The 17,681-nt window shown below is 38.1% G+C and overlaps 1 protein-coding gene across 1 annotated transcript; it reads left to right on the forward strand.

Moving 5' to 3' along the window:
- Positions 1-1,704: 1,704 nt before the first annotated feature.
- On the forward strand, positions 1,705-17,666 carry LOC134848972 (telomerase Cajal body protein 1-like). The gene is made up of 6 exons (XM_063866474.1): positions 1,705-1,956; positions 4,956-5,114; positions 6,362-6,495; positions 6,838-6,985; positions 15,341-15,517; positions 17,252-17,666. The coding sequence occupies exons 1-6, from the start codon at positions 1,765-1,767 to the stop codon at positions 17,558-17,560; spliced, it is 1,119 nt and encodes a 372-aa protein (XP_063722544.1). The 5' UTR covers positions 1,705-1,764; the 3' UTR covers positions 17,561-17,666.
- Positions 17,667-17,681: the final 15 nt, after the last annotated feature.

Raw genomic sequence — 17,681 nt, forward strand, 5'->3', positions numbered from 1 at the left:
TAGCAAAATGGAAGTTTTGGAGTGTTTTTGTGGAACTTCTATTCTTTAAATCAGGTTCGAGTTCAAATCTCGCAGCGACGGATTACGATAACCCCCAAGCAACAACAAATGTCTACAAATTTTTGAAACACCACATCAATTGAATTTATCAAACTGAAAAGTTTTTTCAGTTTCTATCTATTACTGTTTCTTTCTCTTTCTCTATATCTCTCTCTCTCTCTCGCTTTGTGTGTCTTTCTCTCGTGTGCTTCTTTCAGATTTGCTCGTGACTCCAAACTTCACTGATCACTGAATTGTCTCACTGCCCTGTCTCAATGACTCTTTGTATTGCTCTGTTGTCTATCTGCCAGTTCACTATCTTCCTTTTGACTTTTTCCTCGGTTGTCTTTTTTGTGACTCTAACTGTGTCAATAATTTACAGCTTGGTCTCTCAAAATTTTTTGTTAAATCAGTCAATCTTGACTTCTGAGACGTATTTTAGCAGCTGGGCCCATAACCTTTCACAGGTTGGCAGCAAAATTAGGTATAAACAACAGTTTAATTAGAGAGCGATAAAAGAGTAATAAATCCACGTGTTAACTTTCATGCATGATCCGATTGAGGGTCGTTGCAAATTGCAGCGCACCTGCGATTGAACGCTCAATCATTTTTTTTACTGGGCACCATCACTACAGGATGGGCCACCAGCTTGTGTAATTAAAAAAAAAACATGTGCGAGCAGACTGAAGCTAAATTTGAAGCCTTGTGGTACTTTTCTTGCTAAAGAAGAATGACCGAACTGCGGTAAAAAAATATTATATTTATCTTTTATTTTTGCTGTGTTAATGTGCCGGAAATGATTTAGCTACTTTTAAAGCCAGTTTTTAACTTTTTTGTTTCTAAGGGGAGGAACTTTGTATTCGGGTGTGGTTTAGTTTTTTCTTTTTTTCCACGCAAAAGCAATAACCACAAATAATCATCGGATTGGGTCGAGTGATTTATCATATTAAAGCCCGTTCATTCGTGATTCGAACGACATTTAAAATTTATTGATTTTTGGTCTAAATTTTTTGATTTTTGGTTTGAAATTTTAGATTTTTGGTCTAAATTCGATCGAACAAGGTGAGCGAGCACGCTTATTTTGTTGTTCAGTCAATAACTTTACCGCAAGTAATCATCATAATGAGTGGAGTGATATATCATGTTGAAGCCTTTTCAGCCTTCTTTCGAACGAGGTTAAAAATTATCTCAATATCGAGAAAAACCGGTTTCAAATTTTAGTATAATTTTGAGCGAGTAAAGTAAGCTATCAGGCTGAATATAGAAAGACAAGCCATGAAACTTAAGTTTCACTTCAGTCAAAGTATTCATTGAAGTTTTTTCTTGTGCTACCTTGTTAATAAAAAGTTTTTGGGAATAAAAAATTTCTGCAAAAAAAAATGAAAAAATAAAATTGTCTTGTAATTTTTCGACTATAACGATTGCCCGATAAGGTATTTTTACCAGTATAGTCGGAGAATTCTGTGCTATTTGCAGAGCAATCGACTAGATACGTTTTGATATAACTTTTTCTGACCAGAAAGTCGAAAAAAGAGAATTTTTGAAATTCAGGTAACGATTTTACGGTTCGTTTTGCGCTTTGATTTTTGACTGTAGAAAAGATGAAACTAAAGCAAACTTATCTGAATGATTCTTGTTCCCATCTTTAATCTTATTTTCAGATAGATTTTGATTTCACTGCCACAACTTTCTGGTTTAGTAATGAAGTAATTAGTTGGGTACAGAATGCACGACTCTGAAAAAGGAGCGTGCAAGAGCGAAGCAGTTTTGCTAGCTGTGAGCAGAGAACAATTCTGCCGACCCCCTGAAAATTATCTGATAGGGTTACAGTTCTCGCCAGACGGTCAGAGGCTTCTCTGCAACAGCAACGACAACGTCCTACGCTTGTACATTTCTCCCGGAGATACAGTCTTGAAGGCAGTGATGAATATTTGCCTATAAAAGCTATTTCCGAAAAACAAAACGTGGCCTGTTTTCAATATTTCGCAGAACTAAACTGAGTATGTAGGGTTGTGGGTATTATTTACAAGCTCATAAATCCTCACTAGTCATAGTTTTCTGTTAGATCCTCAATAGGATTTTTCTCTTGCAACAATTTCATTAATTTCTTAAAAAATCTTGTCAATAAAAATAAGTAGCACAACAAGATGGACACGATATTTGTCGATACTACAGCAATGTTAGATAAACGTTTGGAGAAACTGATTTTGAGACGGGCTATAAACTTACTTGATTGCTTTCTGCGCATGGTAGATTAACCCATAAAAAAACAAATTCAAATAAAATTAACTTGAAATTTCAACAATTTAAAAGCATTCTAATTTGTGTTACGAAATTCAGACCGAGTATTATGAATATTTCAAAAAATCTCGAAATTCAAGGCTTATGATCATCCTTTTGAGTTTATCAGAGATGTTATTTTCGTCAACAAACATGTAAATGGAATTCTTTCAACCGCTTCTCAAATTTATACCCTTCCGATAAGCAAGGGTGTTGCAACCGGGTACTAGACTTTTTCCCACAAACAATTTTGTTCACCATATTTCGCACGTGAAACTGTTACACATTTCAACCAACTTCATACGAAATTCAAAATTTATCAGCCTTCGAGTGCATCTGCGTAGAGATAACACTTTTTGCTGAAACTCTGAAACGACAGAGGTTGGGTTCAAATTTGGTCTGGATCTTTTTTTGGAAACAAAAAACTTTAAGCGTTTTTTAATCGTCCGTCTGTTTCTTTTTGTCGTCTTGTTTTCCGTAACACAGACACATTTTGAAGGTTTAGCTTTCTTCTAAATTTCTGAAAGCCATTTGTAAATTCAATTACTGGAGATAAAGAAGTAAAGAAAAATGCGAAATTTATGTTGCATTTAAAAAAATCGTTAATTTTTTTTTTCACCTAGACTGTAACGCCCTCACCTTTTACCTCAGTCTAGCAGAAGCTGTACAAAATAATCTCGAGAATGCACTCGACCAACTTCGAATAAGATACGTTGGCCCAGACCAGAGCTCGATCTCCAAAGTAGAACTTTTGACGCGGCAAAAGAACAACCAGATGACTTTCTGACCGACACAAAGATAAACGAAATTTTCGAAGTTTTTGAGTCGTCGATTTTTGTGCTTGGATTATTAAGCAAACGATTGTTCTGTTCGAGATTAGCAAGCATTATCGATTGGGAACATAGCGATTTTTATGTAATCAACTTGTCCTACAGAATCACTGAACCATTTACTCAAATCTGTGCTGTCGTTAGCTACTAGTTTTTTTGAGCTAGTCTGCTTTTCAAATAACTTTTTTTTATCATTATTTGTTTTTTTTTGTTGGCAAGGAATTTTTGTTTTGTTTTTTACTCTGCCTGTTTTTTTTGTGATCTTTTGGAGGGTCTTCAAAACTTTTTTGTAATCTTTTGGAGGGATTCTTTTTTTGTGATCTTTTGGAGGGTCTTCAAAATTTTTTTATGAAAACAATTTTTGAGCTCCAATGGGGTCTGCCATAAATTGATAGCTTTGTTACTGCTAAGTAAGATCTGTTCAGATGCAAATTTAATGTTCGATTATCTTGTTTGGCAAGTTTTGCTAGATCTATTTTTCTCGACATTTTCAAAATTTTTGTCTCAATTTCTGTCGGGTAGGTTGTCATGCTATGTTTGTGTTGTATCGCTCTGCTTCGCCTCTGTGTAAAAAGTATGTCCTTTCAAAGTTTTTTTAGAAGCGCAATATCTTCTGATTTGTAAAGCGATAGCGATTCTGTAACTTCTGTGACTTAAGCTTAAAGGGTCCTCAACTTGCGAAACACGCAATCTATATTTTATTATTGGGTCTTAAAATGAAGCTCTTCAAATGATTTTTTAACGTGGCTGTATTATAAAAGGACGTCGCGTCCCTCTTTCTCGGCTTCTTGATTTTTTAACAAGGTTTTTCAAGGCATGAACTAAATTGATTGAGAACGTTGTAACTTAGACTTGAAAAATCCTGGAGAGCTATGATACGTGAACGTTTCTAAACACGTAGATATAACCCACAAACAAAACCATAAACTCAATATGGTACTTGAGTCAATGAAGGTAGCCTAATTGCCAGGCAAAATGCCAATTTTTCTTGCTATCTATCACAGCAAGCGCATGGTTTTTGCAAAATCTCAATTATTTCCTTTTAAACATTTTCGGCTCACTGAAAAATTGCTGTCGCGTTTTGTCGCCGTAAAACGCAGTATAGGTCGAGATGATGTTTGTTTCACGAAAAGAATTTTAGGAATGCTCTAATGCACTCAGTACATTCTAATACACTTTAAAAGAAGTGCATTCATATTCATTAATGCACATATTAATGGCCTTAGATATATGTGCACTTTTTGAGTTCAATTTGGTAGAAGGTCGGCAAGTTAGGTTGAGACCATTTGGTAGAAGTTAGGCAAAATGCACTCTCCAATTTTGAAAGCTGAAAAAGCGCGAAACAACCTGATCGATTTCTAGTTTCAACAAAAGTGCTATTTAATTTTTAGATTTCGAAGCGGAGTAAAAACTTTACCTGTTTGATCCAGTTTTCTCAAATTGGGTTGTCTGTATCAAAAGTGCCAGTGATAAATTGTTCTAGAGATTCAAAGAGCTTTAAGGGCATATTTTTTCTTTGATAATCAAAAAGAAAGAGTTTTTTCCGTTTCTTTGCGTTCATTAACTCTTTACCAAATGTCTGCGGCTGTGTTTTTCCTACTGGATCTAACCGCTATGATGTTTCTTATTATAACGCCTCAATACAACGCCTTGGCTTCATCATATAGCACAATTCTAATTTCAACTGATGTGTATTAGAACATATTATAGCAAACCATCAAAAACGAGCACAATGAGCACTAGTTTTCTGATACATAGATAATACATAGGTCTTAATTGCATGGATTGTTCATCACTGGTCATTAGGAAGATGTTGTACCAGACTTGTGTGTTGATTTGGGGCAGCCAGTGTACGACATGAAGTGGCACCCCCAGTCTCCCTCCTTTGTGACGTCATCGAGGAGGTCGCCCGTGCTGATGTGGAGTGCAGACACTGGTCACACAGTGTGCTCTGTCTCTATCAAGGCCTGCCTCTCTTCTATTCTAACCACCAGGGGGAATTCCTTAAAGTAGAAGGAGCGAATGGCAGAATATTTCCTATCAATCAACATCCTTTTAACTGTTTTAACTGCTCTGACTGAAATACACTAGTGGACAAAGTTGAACACAAATTCAGATTTTTGTTCTCTAGAAAGCCTAATTTGAAAGACAACTTTTGACAATATTTTGTTAGAATTTTACCAAAATTCTTACATCAACCGACTGCAAATCACCTGAACTTCCCTCTCTGATAGTCTCAACTTTTGAAGCCTAAACTAGCTTATTCCGGTTCTGAAAATGCCAGTTTTAACCATTTGTAAAAAGTTTTTCTAACAGTGTGAAAAAAAAGCAATAATAGAGTTGAGAAAAGTTGTCACACTCAGCAATGCAAATATTCAAAAAAGTTTTCGCTCCATTAAAAAACCTATTAAAAATGGTGAAAACTTGCATGTTCAGACCCCGAAAAAACTGGTTAGTGCTTCAAATCAAAATTTGAGAACTTCAGAGAGGATAGTTTAGATCATTTGCAGTCGGTTGATGTAAAAAAAATTCGGTAAAATTCTAACAAAATAATGTCCAGATTTGTCTTTGATTTTAGGCTTTTAGAGAACAAAAACGTAAATTTGCGTTCAAGTTTGTCCAGTAGTGTAACTTTTCTCTCAGATTTGTAATACATAACTGTCTGTTAGTGGGTCATTTTGCAACGTGAGAATTTTGACTGTAACCATTCCTGAAAGTGAATAGTAGTTCTTATTTTTCCCGCGTAAAGAACGAAGCTGTTTTTACTTATTTTGCTCTTAAGGTGCACTAACAGAAGCGCTGCATACATATTGATGCATTGATGAAAGCATTTTGCTCATATGCAATTTTGAGTTCCAGTCAAGTTCCTTTGCTAAAAATCAGGCAAACTGCTCTCTCCGATCACGCAAGTGGAAAAGGCGCAAAAAACGTGAACGGCTTCTTGTTTCGAAAGTGGATTTTAAGTTCAAGATTTTCCGGTGGAATCAGAATTTTACCCATTAACAAAATCCACTCTCCTGAAATAAGAAAAGCCGAATGAGTAGTAATCGAGTAAAAAACGCTAAGATGGCTCAAAATTTTAAGATTCTTTTCATCGCAAAAATTGGTGATCTGTACAAAGAAGTGTCTTTATTATAAGTTTAACAAGGTTAGTTTCTTAACTTAATATAATCTTGGCCATGAACTTATAGTTAGAAAGGAGGCAAGCTTAGAACCACGTGGATGAGGTAACAGGACCTTTTTGCGTGCAATTTGACAGCGAAGGACGACATCTGTTCTGTGGGTTCGACAAGTCACTGTTACGCATAGTTGACCTCAACAGACCAAACGACCCGCCTGTGACCAGGTGTTGCAATATAATACAATAGGTGGCCTAATGACATGTTGATGCCATTTAGAGGCGAAAAGAATCATAAAGCGTCGCTGTATTTCCATCCAATTTTAAGAATTATTTTTAGTTTTACGAAAGTTATTCAAAAATTTAATGATTTCAAAGATGTTTCAAAGAATTAAAAATAATTAGGTTATTCTTGTATCAAATAGAAAATTGTGTGATCAGATGTTAAAGAGGTATAAACAGTTTTTTCGGCTTCTTTTTGAAGTTGTTAACTTTGCCTCGACCTTCGGGAAATAGTTCGGATCATGGTTTTACACAGTGTCGCCTATTATATCACACGACTTCGACCAGGTGCATGAGTAGTGGGTTTGGAAGTGGAGGAAGAGGGAGGGGCAATGGGAGTGGAATAGTGTCCTCCATAGCCATCAGTCACTCCATGTATTCTATGGCCACTTACACTGGACTGATTGGGCTGTTCGACCTCAAAAGTGGAACTCAGGTGAGAGTTTGTTCAACTCAACTTTTCGAGGCAATTGCGACTTGTCAGCATACTCTAGTCAACTGTGCGTTCAGAATATAATTTAATTTGGGCCACAACCTAAGAGGCATCAGCCTGTCGCAGGGCATCGACATGAATAGTCAAACTTGAAAATGGATACCAAAACTCAGGGGCGGATCTAGGATTTTCTAGAGTGGGGCGACTTTTTTTTTAGGTTGAGCAAATTGATTTTTCGAGCTCTCCTAAATCACTATAAAGACCTCATTTTGACCAAATTTTCTTGCGCCGCAGGCAAAGTTTTGAAAAAAAAACAGGCAATTAAATTGGTTCTTAGACAATTTTTGGAAAATTTTGACAAAAAACTGCGTTTTTTCGGCGCGCGCTCCTACCTCAAAAATACTATATATTGGCGCTGAAGGCGCCTTAGAAAAATTTTACGATTTGTCGCCAAAAAGGATATCAAAATAGTACAAAGGGGGGACCCATTGGGTCGGCAGGGGGTCGAATTCCTGAGGGGGGGACGTCCGCTTTGGATAGTCATCTAAGATTCACAGACAGTTTGATGATGATTGCCGAACCATTAGTCTTTTGAGCTTTGAATTGCATGGTTTCTCATATTTAGTTCTCAACTTTATCTTACAGTCAAATGTTAAAAAGTGTTCACATTTACATTTAAGATATCAAGAAGTCACAAATCGACTTTAATCATATGATTGTTAATGATCCTCGGGGGAGCCCTTAGTGTTTTCCCTAGGTGTTACCAAAGCTAATTTTACGGCGGGTCGACTTATTTTCCCTAGCGCTTTTTTTATCACGCACGAACGCGCTCTGCCGTCAGGCCCGGTGAAAGTCTCGATGATTCGTCCAAGTGACCAGATCCATACTGAAGTCCTCCAGTATCCATACGAGGTCTCCAGATTTGATGATGTCCTCTGGCTGTGACCATTTTGTGCGCCGAATGAGTGTCGGGGCATATTCTTTCAGCAGTCGGCGCCAAAAGAAATCCATTTTCTCCTTCACCAATCTCCAACACTTCGCGGATAGCCTACTGGTTGGCTGGTCACTGAAGGCCGCTGAGGGTGTGTACACAAAAGGTCTACCAAGGAGAAAATGATTTGGAGTCAACGGAAGGTCGTCGGCGATATCATGGTTCACATGCGTCAATGGTCGTTCATTCAAAAGTCCTTCGGTTTCAGCGACGATTGTGATGAAGAGATAGAGAGGCGTGCATATCAGAAGGAAAACTCGTTTAATCATCTGAACGAGTCTCTCCCAGACACCAACAAAGTGAGGAGCAGAAGGAGGTTTCATTTTCCAGCTGATATTTTGATCATGTAAGTAGCTGGCTATCTCTGTATCGAATGACAGTGGCTCTGTTTGCAACTGCTTTTCGCTCCGATGAAGTATGTCGCATTGTCCAAGAGTCTTCGTTGTGGTGAGCCTCGGCGTGCTATCAACCTGCGAATAGCTGTCACGCAACTGTCCGTTGTGAGGCTTTCTGTCGTTTCTAAATGCATAGCAGGAGTAATAAAGCACGTGAACAAGCAGATATATTGCTTCGCCGTTGATGAGTTTTCGGCAATATGAAATACCTACAGTTTTGAATGGGTAAAGGTTTTCATTTGGATCCTGAAAGCGAGTGGCGGGAAGATCTGACATGAAGACGCTGCGTCCCCTTCCTTGGAATCGCCGACAGAAGAAACAGCGATGGCGAATTTGTTTCAAAGCTTGGCGCAAACCATGATAAGAAAATTTTGCTGAAGGTAATTGCGGACATATTCTGTGCCCAAATGCATGCATCGGCAATAGGCGTGTTCGACTAAAATTCGCGCTGCTGGTTCTTTAGCATTAAGAAAAATGGGGTATTTGGCGGTTTCGGTAAGTAGTGAATTTCGAAGACGTCCCCTAGTTTTCCGAGTATTATCATCCATGAAAGGAGTAAATGCTTACAGAACGTCTTTGTTGTCCAATTTTTTCCCTTGTTGTAATCGTGTGATGGTTTCTGGGAAAAAATTTGTTTTTGAGAAATTTCAAAAATAAGGGATTTTGCTGAATCCAGGTAATATGCGTACGGCTATTTTTTTCTTTTGTTCCTTAGCGAGCTTATAAACATTAGAACCATCGTAGTTGTTTTGAGTAATTTGAGCCAATCAGAGAAACGTGAAAAATCAATTAGTGGCTCGACCTCTCATAGTCTTGCGCTGAAGAATGTAACTTCCCTATGTGGAGGCCTAAACCACTGCAAGTCCGGTGTCCACAGGAGGCTGGAACCAGAGTTTATCTACATCGGAAAGGGGTATTCCTCCTGTGGCAAGATCAGCTGGATTGTGAGTCCCTGAAATATGATTCCATTGTGACTCTTTGGAAGTGGAAAGTATTTCAGTGAGCCTATTGCTTCAAAAGTTTTTGCGCCTAGGCATATGCTCAAGCCATGCAAGAACCGTTGTACTATCTGTCCAGTAGAAAACAGAGTTTGGTTCAAACCGCAGTTCGTCTGAAGCGAATTTCCAGAGTCGCGATGCAATCACAGCGGCTTGTAGCTCGAGCTTAGGGATGCTCTCCTGCTTCAGTGGAGCTACTTTGGTTCTTACAATAAGAAAGTTGACGTTGAGTTTAGAAGCTGTAGTAGTTCAAACGGAAATACAAGCTGCCATGGCGTTTTGCGATGCGTTGGCAAAAACATGCAGCTGTTTGTTTGTGTTGTGAAAGTAAATTCCTACGTGACGTGGAAATTTCACAGATAATCCTTGTCGACATTGTAGTAGCCGTTTTTCAACGATATACATGTATTCAAGTGGTATTTGTTCATCCAATGAAATTCCAGATCACTTGTAGCATGATTTTCACGGTGATTGCAAAAGGTGCAGGAAATCCCAAGGGGTCGAATTTTGTCGCTATTGAGGAAAGCATTCAACGGAGAGTCATATTTTTGCCTTGAAAATCGTGTTTGATTTGTGTTTTCACAAACGTAGTGTCATCGTTTGTGCCCCAATGCACTCCGAGTATTCTTTGCATCGAATTAATTCGAACAACGTCCGTTTCAGGCAACCTTACGAAAGCTTCGGATTTATTTGAAACAAACTTTGTTAAATTGAAACCACTCTTATTCAGCACCGTCTTTACTTTCAAAGAGGTCGCTTGAGCAATTTCAATGGACTCAAACGAATGGACAAAGTTATCCATATAAAAACTCCGGTTGATGAGTTCAGCTGTTTTGCGATCGCTAGCTGCGAAATCTTTCGCGGTCTGATTCAATGCGAGTATTGCAATTGAAGGTGAACTTTTCTTATCAAATATCAAGCTGGTATTTTGATTTTGCTTAATGCCCTTTGCAGTGATCCACAGGAATCGTAAAGCAGTTTGATCTTATTCTTTAATACCAATTGGCTTGAACTTACCCTCGATATTGGCAGATACTGCGACTGGCTGTTCCCGAAAACGAAGTAGCAATCCAGACATGTTGTTGAGAAGATCAGGCCCAGCTTTTAAACAGGAGTTCAAGGAGATACCTTGAAACATTGAAGCAGCATTTGCGACTCGTCTAACTTTTTCAGGTTTATTTGGATTTACAACCGGGTAGTGAGGTAAATACCAGACGTTAGTTGGCTGAGGATTTATGAAAACAACTGGTTTTACATAACCTTTCTTAATGTCCGTAGCAAGAGACTTATTATATGAATCCAAAAGGTATCGGTCTTTACTTAAGCGTTTTTGAAGTGAGCCTAATTGAGCTTTGGCGATTGCGAAGTTGTTTGGTGGCTTCACACTCTGCTTCCACAGTATGTTCATGTTATACTGACCCTAAGTAATTTGTCGATCTTTCTTGAATTTCAAGCTGGAGGAAAATCAACAGATATTGCAGAGTCTTCAACTTTCCAGAATTTTTCGACAAGTTTGCTTAAAGTTGGTTGCTTTCTGTTGCGACCATCAATATAATTTGTTTGTTGTTCTCGTGGTTCTTTGTCCAGGTATTCGGAGCTTCAGAGGTCCATTGATGGTTCATCCAAGCAAGTTTCTGATTGGAAATGGGCTTCCAACGGGAACCTTCTTGATGTCTCTCAGCAATGAACCAGAAAGCATCGACACCAAGGAGAACACGGACATGATTTTCATCAAGTTCAGGGTAATTGAGGTGGCTGAGATGATCAAATTTGGAATAAATGTTGTTCAATTGTTTGACGTTGACGACGTCGAAGTGAGTTTTATCAACCGAATAAACGTTCGGTAATTTAAAATGAACTGACGTAGAGTTGAATGCTCCAACACTCAGTGAAATTTAGGTGGAATGAATTTTATCCGTTGAGAAAGCTCCATGAATTTTTAAGTCGACTGATTGCTTTGGAACGCTGTTCAGTTCTTCCGCTGTAGTTTTGCATATATAAGAGCAACTGCTGCAGTTGTCCAACATTGCATAACACTGAATTAAGGTTTTGTCATTAATCAGGATTACCGGCATATACTGTAACTGATTTCGAATGACCGAAAGTGAATCCGGATTTATGCCATCATCGGCATCTGGCGAATTGAGAACTCGTTGTTCAACTTCGACGTTGTTAGACTTCTGAGATTGATTTTTGCTATCAATTCCAGATTTTTCTTTGTGCAAACTTGAATGATGCTTCTGACCGCAGCTATCTTGCTTACATCGTTTTTCTGACCTGCAAGCGTTCAACTTGTGTTTATAAAGACAATTGAAACATGTGTTTCTTAACGATCTCCAAATGTTTCTTGAGTAGCAATTTTTTGAATTCGGGGCAACGTCCCAAATAATGATTGCCCTGATGAATGGGACAGATAATACTCAATGGCGTGGTGAAACTGCGATAAGTAGAATAAGGATTATTTGGATCATTTGCGCTATGGTCTTTTTTGAGAAAAGACCAATTCTTGTTGTCATGATGCTGTTGACAGTGTTTAGTTTTGACAGGTGACGATTTTCCAATCTGAAATCCAAACTTTCGAATAATTGTTAAGCCAATTTGAAAAATCGATTAAAGTAGCATATTCCAAACCGTAGCACATTTCATCAAAACAGCAGGAGGAAGCTTGCTGCGCGCAATAATGGTTACATTTGTTGATCCTAGATTGGAAGTGACCGTTAGCTTCAAAGTTATGAACGAGCGTGCGGAGGCAAGTCGAATACCTCACAAATGACAAAGGGTTGCGTAGATGTGGATGCTCGAAGTCTTCGATTTGTTCTATGTATGCAGCCACAATGAATTTTGGATTACCAAAACTACGAATGAGTTCTTCGTTGGCCTGGTCATACTGGCTAGAGTTTGTGCCAGAACTCTCTATTAAACTTTTTGCGCTGCCTGTACATAGTGTTTGAAGATATGTAATTTTCTCCACAGGACTTATACGAGGATTCTTTCCAATAGCTGTTTGATATAGTTCAAACCAATTGTTCCTTTCAAGAGGATTTCCATCGAATTTCGATAGACGTATATCGGGAAGTTTGAAACCTTTCAAGCTATAAGCAGATGAGGCGTCTTGTGGATTAGACGAACTAGTCAACATGGGCTGCGAACTTTGGTTGATGTTCATTTCGTCAGTTGAGGTCCATCGATGACCATATCGTGTGCCCGACCGAAGAGGGTTACTAGTTGTAGCGGTTGGCAACGGCCTGTCGGAGGTTTGAGTCTGACGTTGGAAAATTCCATAGTTCTGTGATGAAGAATTGGAGTAAGGATTGTATAATTGAGGTAACTTGAATTATACAAGCCTTCAATATGTTGTGGAGGTTCAGTGGATGTTCTAGTGAAATGGTTTAAATCTCGCGTCATCTGTTTTATTAGTGGAGCCTCGACTTGAATCGTGTGAGACGCGTGAATCGTGTGGAGTTCTAATTAGGTTCTCATCCACAGAAAAGTTGGAATCTTGAAATGTCATGCGATTTGATGGATCTTGGTCCAAAATGGAGTGCCGCTGTTCGTTACGATACATTCCAACACTGGTTGTTTCAGTTGAAAATGAACACCTGCTTGCGGTTATTATTGCTGTAGCAACTAAGTTAACGCTGGAACTACACACTTGTGCAAGTCTTCTCGTACTTTTTCACTTGCTTAATTGCTTTGCATTTTCTATTGCGCAATGTAGAAGTACGTTCAAAACAGTCGTAGAAATACTTTCAATTTCTGTTACCAGAGTAACAAATTCCTCGAGGGAAAGCTTAACATCGTCGACTTCTTGGGAAGAAGCAATTTCGGATATCAGTTGATGTTCAAGTTTTTCTAATGAACGATATCGACAATGCCATTAGTTCATAAGTTTGTTACTTTGTGAGCCATTGCGTAGCCGACCAACAAAACAAAGTAGATTAAGGGATGAAAGACTAGTAAGAACTAGTCAAGTAGTGTCCTAGGCCAAGCAAGGGAAAACCAGTAGCGACTGGTTATTTTGAAGAGAGCTTTGCTGTCAAAGACACAAGCACGAGTACTGTTGAGAAGCAAAGTTTGCTCTGACTAGCAAACGGTAAAAGTTAGGGACAACTAGCGAAGTGGGGAAGGAGCTGGGTTTACCCAACTTTGAAAAAGGTTGCTCTCACGAGCATACAAAAATTACTAGATGCACTAGCGAAACGACGGGGAAGCTAGGTAGACCCAGCTTTAAGGAGAACGGTTTGTTCTGCCGGACAAACAAAAATTGCTAGATATACTAGCAAAGCGACGAGAAAGCTGGGTTTACCTAACTTTAAGGAGAAAGGTTTGCTCTGTCGAGCAAACGAGAAAAGCTAGAGATGACTAGCGAGCGAGACAAAACTGGGCAGAATGAATTTTGAAGAGGTACGTTTGATCTGACGAACAAATTAGTAAGGCTGGAAAGGGACCAGCCTAAAGCTCAAAACAAGCTTTGAAATAAATTTGTAAGGTAACAAAAGTTTCGATAAATTGAAAAACATTTTATTGAACTGGATGTTGTAAATCGTTATAGTGTTCGTCGTAGGATGCCGTAGCATCGTACCGTTCCTGATGACACCCAGCGTTTCTGATATAAAAATTATTGTGCGCGATATTGCCCAAAAAAGTTTTATTAGTCTATATGAGTTAAAGCAATAAAACCTCCAATTTTGAATTCGTTAGCAACTTTTTTTTCTGAGTGTAAGTGGAAACTTTTATGAAGCCTATAGAAAAATTCAACTGACTTTAAAAACCTTATTACATTTTTATTTTTGTACTGTTTATTTTTATTCCTTTTTTGAAAATTTAAAGAGCTTTTACCAAGCTTGTTTTTGTTTGTTATGCGTACATGAGTTATGGACTCTATAGCGCTTTTTTTTATAAAGAAATCTAAGTTAATGTTGAGTCAGGAACACAAAGCTTAAAATGCAAAAAAAAGTTTCTATTTTCCTTAAAATCTATCGTTGTTTCCCCGAGGAGTTTTTCAGTATTTTAAATTAGTGCAGCAAAGAACGTATCTAAAAACTTTGATGAAAAGCATTCTGACATATGAAATAAAACTGTATTACGTATGAAATGATAAAGCAACATATGAAATCGCCACTTATGTACATTTGTTTAAATCACAACTTTTGAGACAAAAAACTGGCTTCGGTCCTTTGAGTAAAAATTGCCTCATTCACAATTTTGAGTACAATATCAAATCAAACTCGTATTTGCAACCAATACAACAATTAAACGCAGCCGTAACTAATTGTTTTTTTGTATGCATATGGTATGAAGGCTAGTACAAGTTTTGGAAAGATCTTGCCTGGTCCTGATCCCTTTTGAAAACCTGGATGAAATTGATGTAGTACTGGTAGAGGCGTCCAGATCCCTAGTCAAGCGGGAAGCATTGTGCACATCAGAAGTCTTTGGTCGCCATGATAATGATTGCCAAACCATTAGTCTTTTGAGCTTTCAATTGCATGGTTTCTCATCATTAGTTCCCAACTTTATCTTACAGTCAAATGTTAAAAAGTGTTCACAGTTACATTTAAGATATCAAGAAGTCACAAATCGACATTAATGATATGATTGTTAATGATCATTAACACGGTTCTTTCTTCATAGAATATCTCTAAACATTGTCTTATCATTGTCAATGTTTCAATAAGTAATTATTCGTTGAAAATGCTCTTGAGAAATTTCCCGTTTGATCTCTCGATGACGTCATTTTCAAAAAAAGTTTTAATTCAATTTTTAGCATTGGTTTTTTGGCTTAAAAGCAATGCGTTGCTGAGTGAGGTTCCTTTGTACTCATGTTCTTAATTCAAATTGGGCTTGAACATGAAGAAGAATTTTTGAAAAATGGGAAAAGTGTTATTTTAGTGATTTATCGACATAGACTTCAATCTGTTTTCGTTCAGGCGGCCATGTGATTTATCGACATAGACTTCAATCTGTTTTCGTTCAGGCGGCCATGTTAAGTGGAGGTCACCGTGACAGAGGTGTGACATCAGTTAAGTTCTCTCCTGACTCTCAACTGCTCATATCTGGGGCGAGACGAGACAACAGACTGTGCGTCTGGGACTTGAGACAATTGGCAGTGCCCCTTTGTGCCAGTCTCGCCAGAAATGCGAACTCCAACCAGGTATGCTCAACACGTAAAGATGCGTTTCTGTAGTGAAAGCGAGTGGCCGTATGCTCGAACCTGGAGTTCTCCATAGTTTTTTAAATCTTGGCTAGCTCTCAAACACTATAAATTTTGTTTTTTCAAATTTTTTGAGCCGCATAATAAACATTTACAGAAGAATTTTGCGGCTGAAAATCATGATTCGGCACTTTAAAAGTAACGTTATGACAACATGAAATTATTGGTCCTTGTGTTAATCTGCATATAATTTCAATTGAATAAGGGAATCAAGTTCCATGGCATTATACCCTTTTCCAATCTACCCTGTGCTAATCTACCCTATACCAATCCACCTTATACCTTTTTACCCTATAACTAAAGAAATTGAAACTTACCCCATCTTATTGAAGAATGCGAAACAAAATATTTCCAAACAGGTAAAAGAACTATTAATTTTGACCAACGAGCAATTGCCGTACATCAATAAAACATCAAAGCAAAATGTAATTGGCTTGTGCAAAATGGAAATGAATTCCAAGCATGAGCGAACAGAAGCTTTATTCCAATTTTGTGATAGAAATGTGTTGAGGTTATATCTAAAACGAGCAAAAGTCATCAACTGCATAGTTGATTTAGCTTGTTGGATACTACATGTGCTCTAGTATGCAATTTTCAAAAGATCAAGTCACCGCGAAGTCAAATGGCTTAACTGAAATGCGAAGTGCAGACCCCCCTCAGTAGCGGGCCAAGGCGGTACTGGGGGCAGGGAGAAAGAGAAAAAAAGGATTCTGATATTGGCCACTGTCATATCCTAAAATAGCAGCCCTGTACGACTTCGAGAACTTTAAAAAATTTCATACAATTTGATCAAAATAAATTGAAGATAAAAGGATTGACTTATCTGTATTTTCTCGAGCAATTACCTTAAACTATATTCTTTGTTAGAGTTGTTTCAAATGTTTTTTTTTTCACTTTCTCGTTCAATTCGCTGTATTTCTCGTTGCTGGGGTCGCTGTTTCCCTCCCCACTTCTTTCAATGCTTTGAGTTTTTGATTTGTAGCATCCATTTTGCAGATTTCTTTTAATAGAGTAGCAGCGCGAAGATGCAACCCTTCTAAGTCCAGTAGCTGCTTCATCGGAATGATTCCAAATGGTTACTGGAAAAACGAGATCGCGATAATTCTTTTCAATGCTTTCGCCTTTGATGTTGGTGCGTTGGAAGTATGAGGTATGAGGCTAGCTCATCAAGTTTTTCGGCGATGTTGTCGTCGGTATCAAACTTGTCATATAGCTTAATACCTTCATTGCATGGACTTCATACAATCCGAGTACCAATATTTTGTTTAATTTGACTCGTTTTGATGATTGTTATTTCAAGGAAAATTGATATAGTTAGTTTTTGTTTCATTTTTGTACGTGATATTGAAAGTTGGAATTTATTGGTGTTTATAAATTTTGAATTGGAAATTTCGTGATATTGCATATTGAGAAAAATGTCCGAAATTGAGGCTAACATAACGCTTGAGTCTTTGTAACAATCTGCTTAAGTGAAAGTACTCAAATGACTTCACATGTGCAATAAGTATTACGATTCTAATTAGCACTTTGAAAGATTACATTAATAATGCGGCAAACCGACACTGTAGATTGGTCTATAGTGTATAATGGCATAGGGTAGAATGGTATGGGGTATTTTGGAATAGGGTATATTTTCCTGCCACTGGTAATGATTTGAAGACCTGGCTGTTTTAGAGGATAGATTTTGACTCCTTGGCGCACCATCACCTAGTGACAGGATCTTTAGATGGGTACCTGCTTTTGTACGACCTAAACAAATTGGATTGCCCTCCTTCGGTAATCAGGGCTCACGAAGACTGCTGCAACAGCGTGACCTGCAACCCCTGCACACCTGGATTGATCGCTTCTGGATCCGGGCAGAGACATTACTCGCGCACAAAAATGAGTCTAGAGTCATCTGAGGAAGACAGCGAAGACGAGACGCCAAAAGTTGAAAACTGCGTCAAGTTTTGGAAACTGAAAAACTTTGAAACTTCCTTGTAGTTATTGTTTTGTATTTGAACTCTTCTTTATACCGTATCTTTGCCGTTGAACCATTCTATTTAAACGTTGTGGTTTCCCGCTTGTCTGCAGTTTCTTCATTCTTAATAAACAGTTTAACTGA

This window comes from Symsagittifera roscoffensis, chromosome 1 (assembly GCF_963678635.1).
Source record: "Symsagittifera roscoffensis chromosome 1, txSymRosc1.1, whole genome shotgun sequence".
NCBI lineage: Eukaryota > Metazoa > Xenacoelomorpha > Acoela > Convolutidae > Symsagittifera > Symsagittifera roscoffensis.

Excerpts from the sequence above, each read along its gene's own strand:
- LOC134848972 (XM_063866474.1), top strand. The coding sequence starts at position 1,765 with ATGCACGACTCTGAAAAAGGAGCGTGCAAGAGCGAAGCAGTTTTGCTA. Across the intron at positions 1,957-4,955 it reads CCGGAGATACAGTCTTGAAG|GAAGATGTTGTACCAGACTT; the intron begins GCAGTGATGAAT and ends ACTGGTCATTAG. Across the intron at positions 6,496-6,837 it reads AACGACCCGCCTGTGACCAG|GTGCATGAGTAGTGGGTTTG; the intron begins GTGTTGCAATAT and ends GACTTCGACCAG.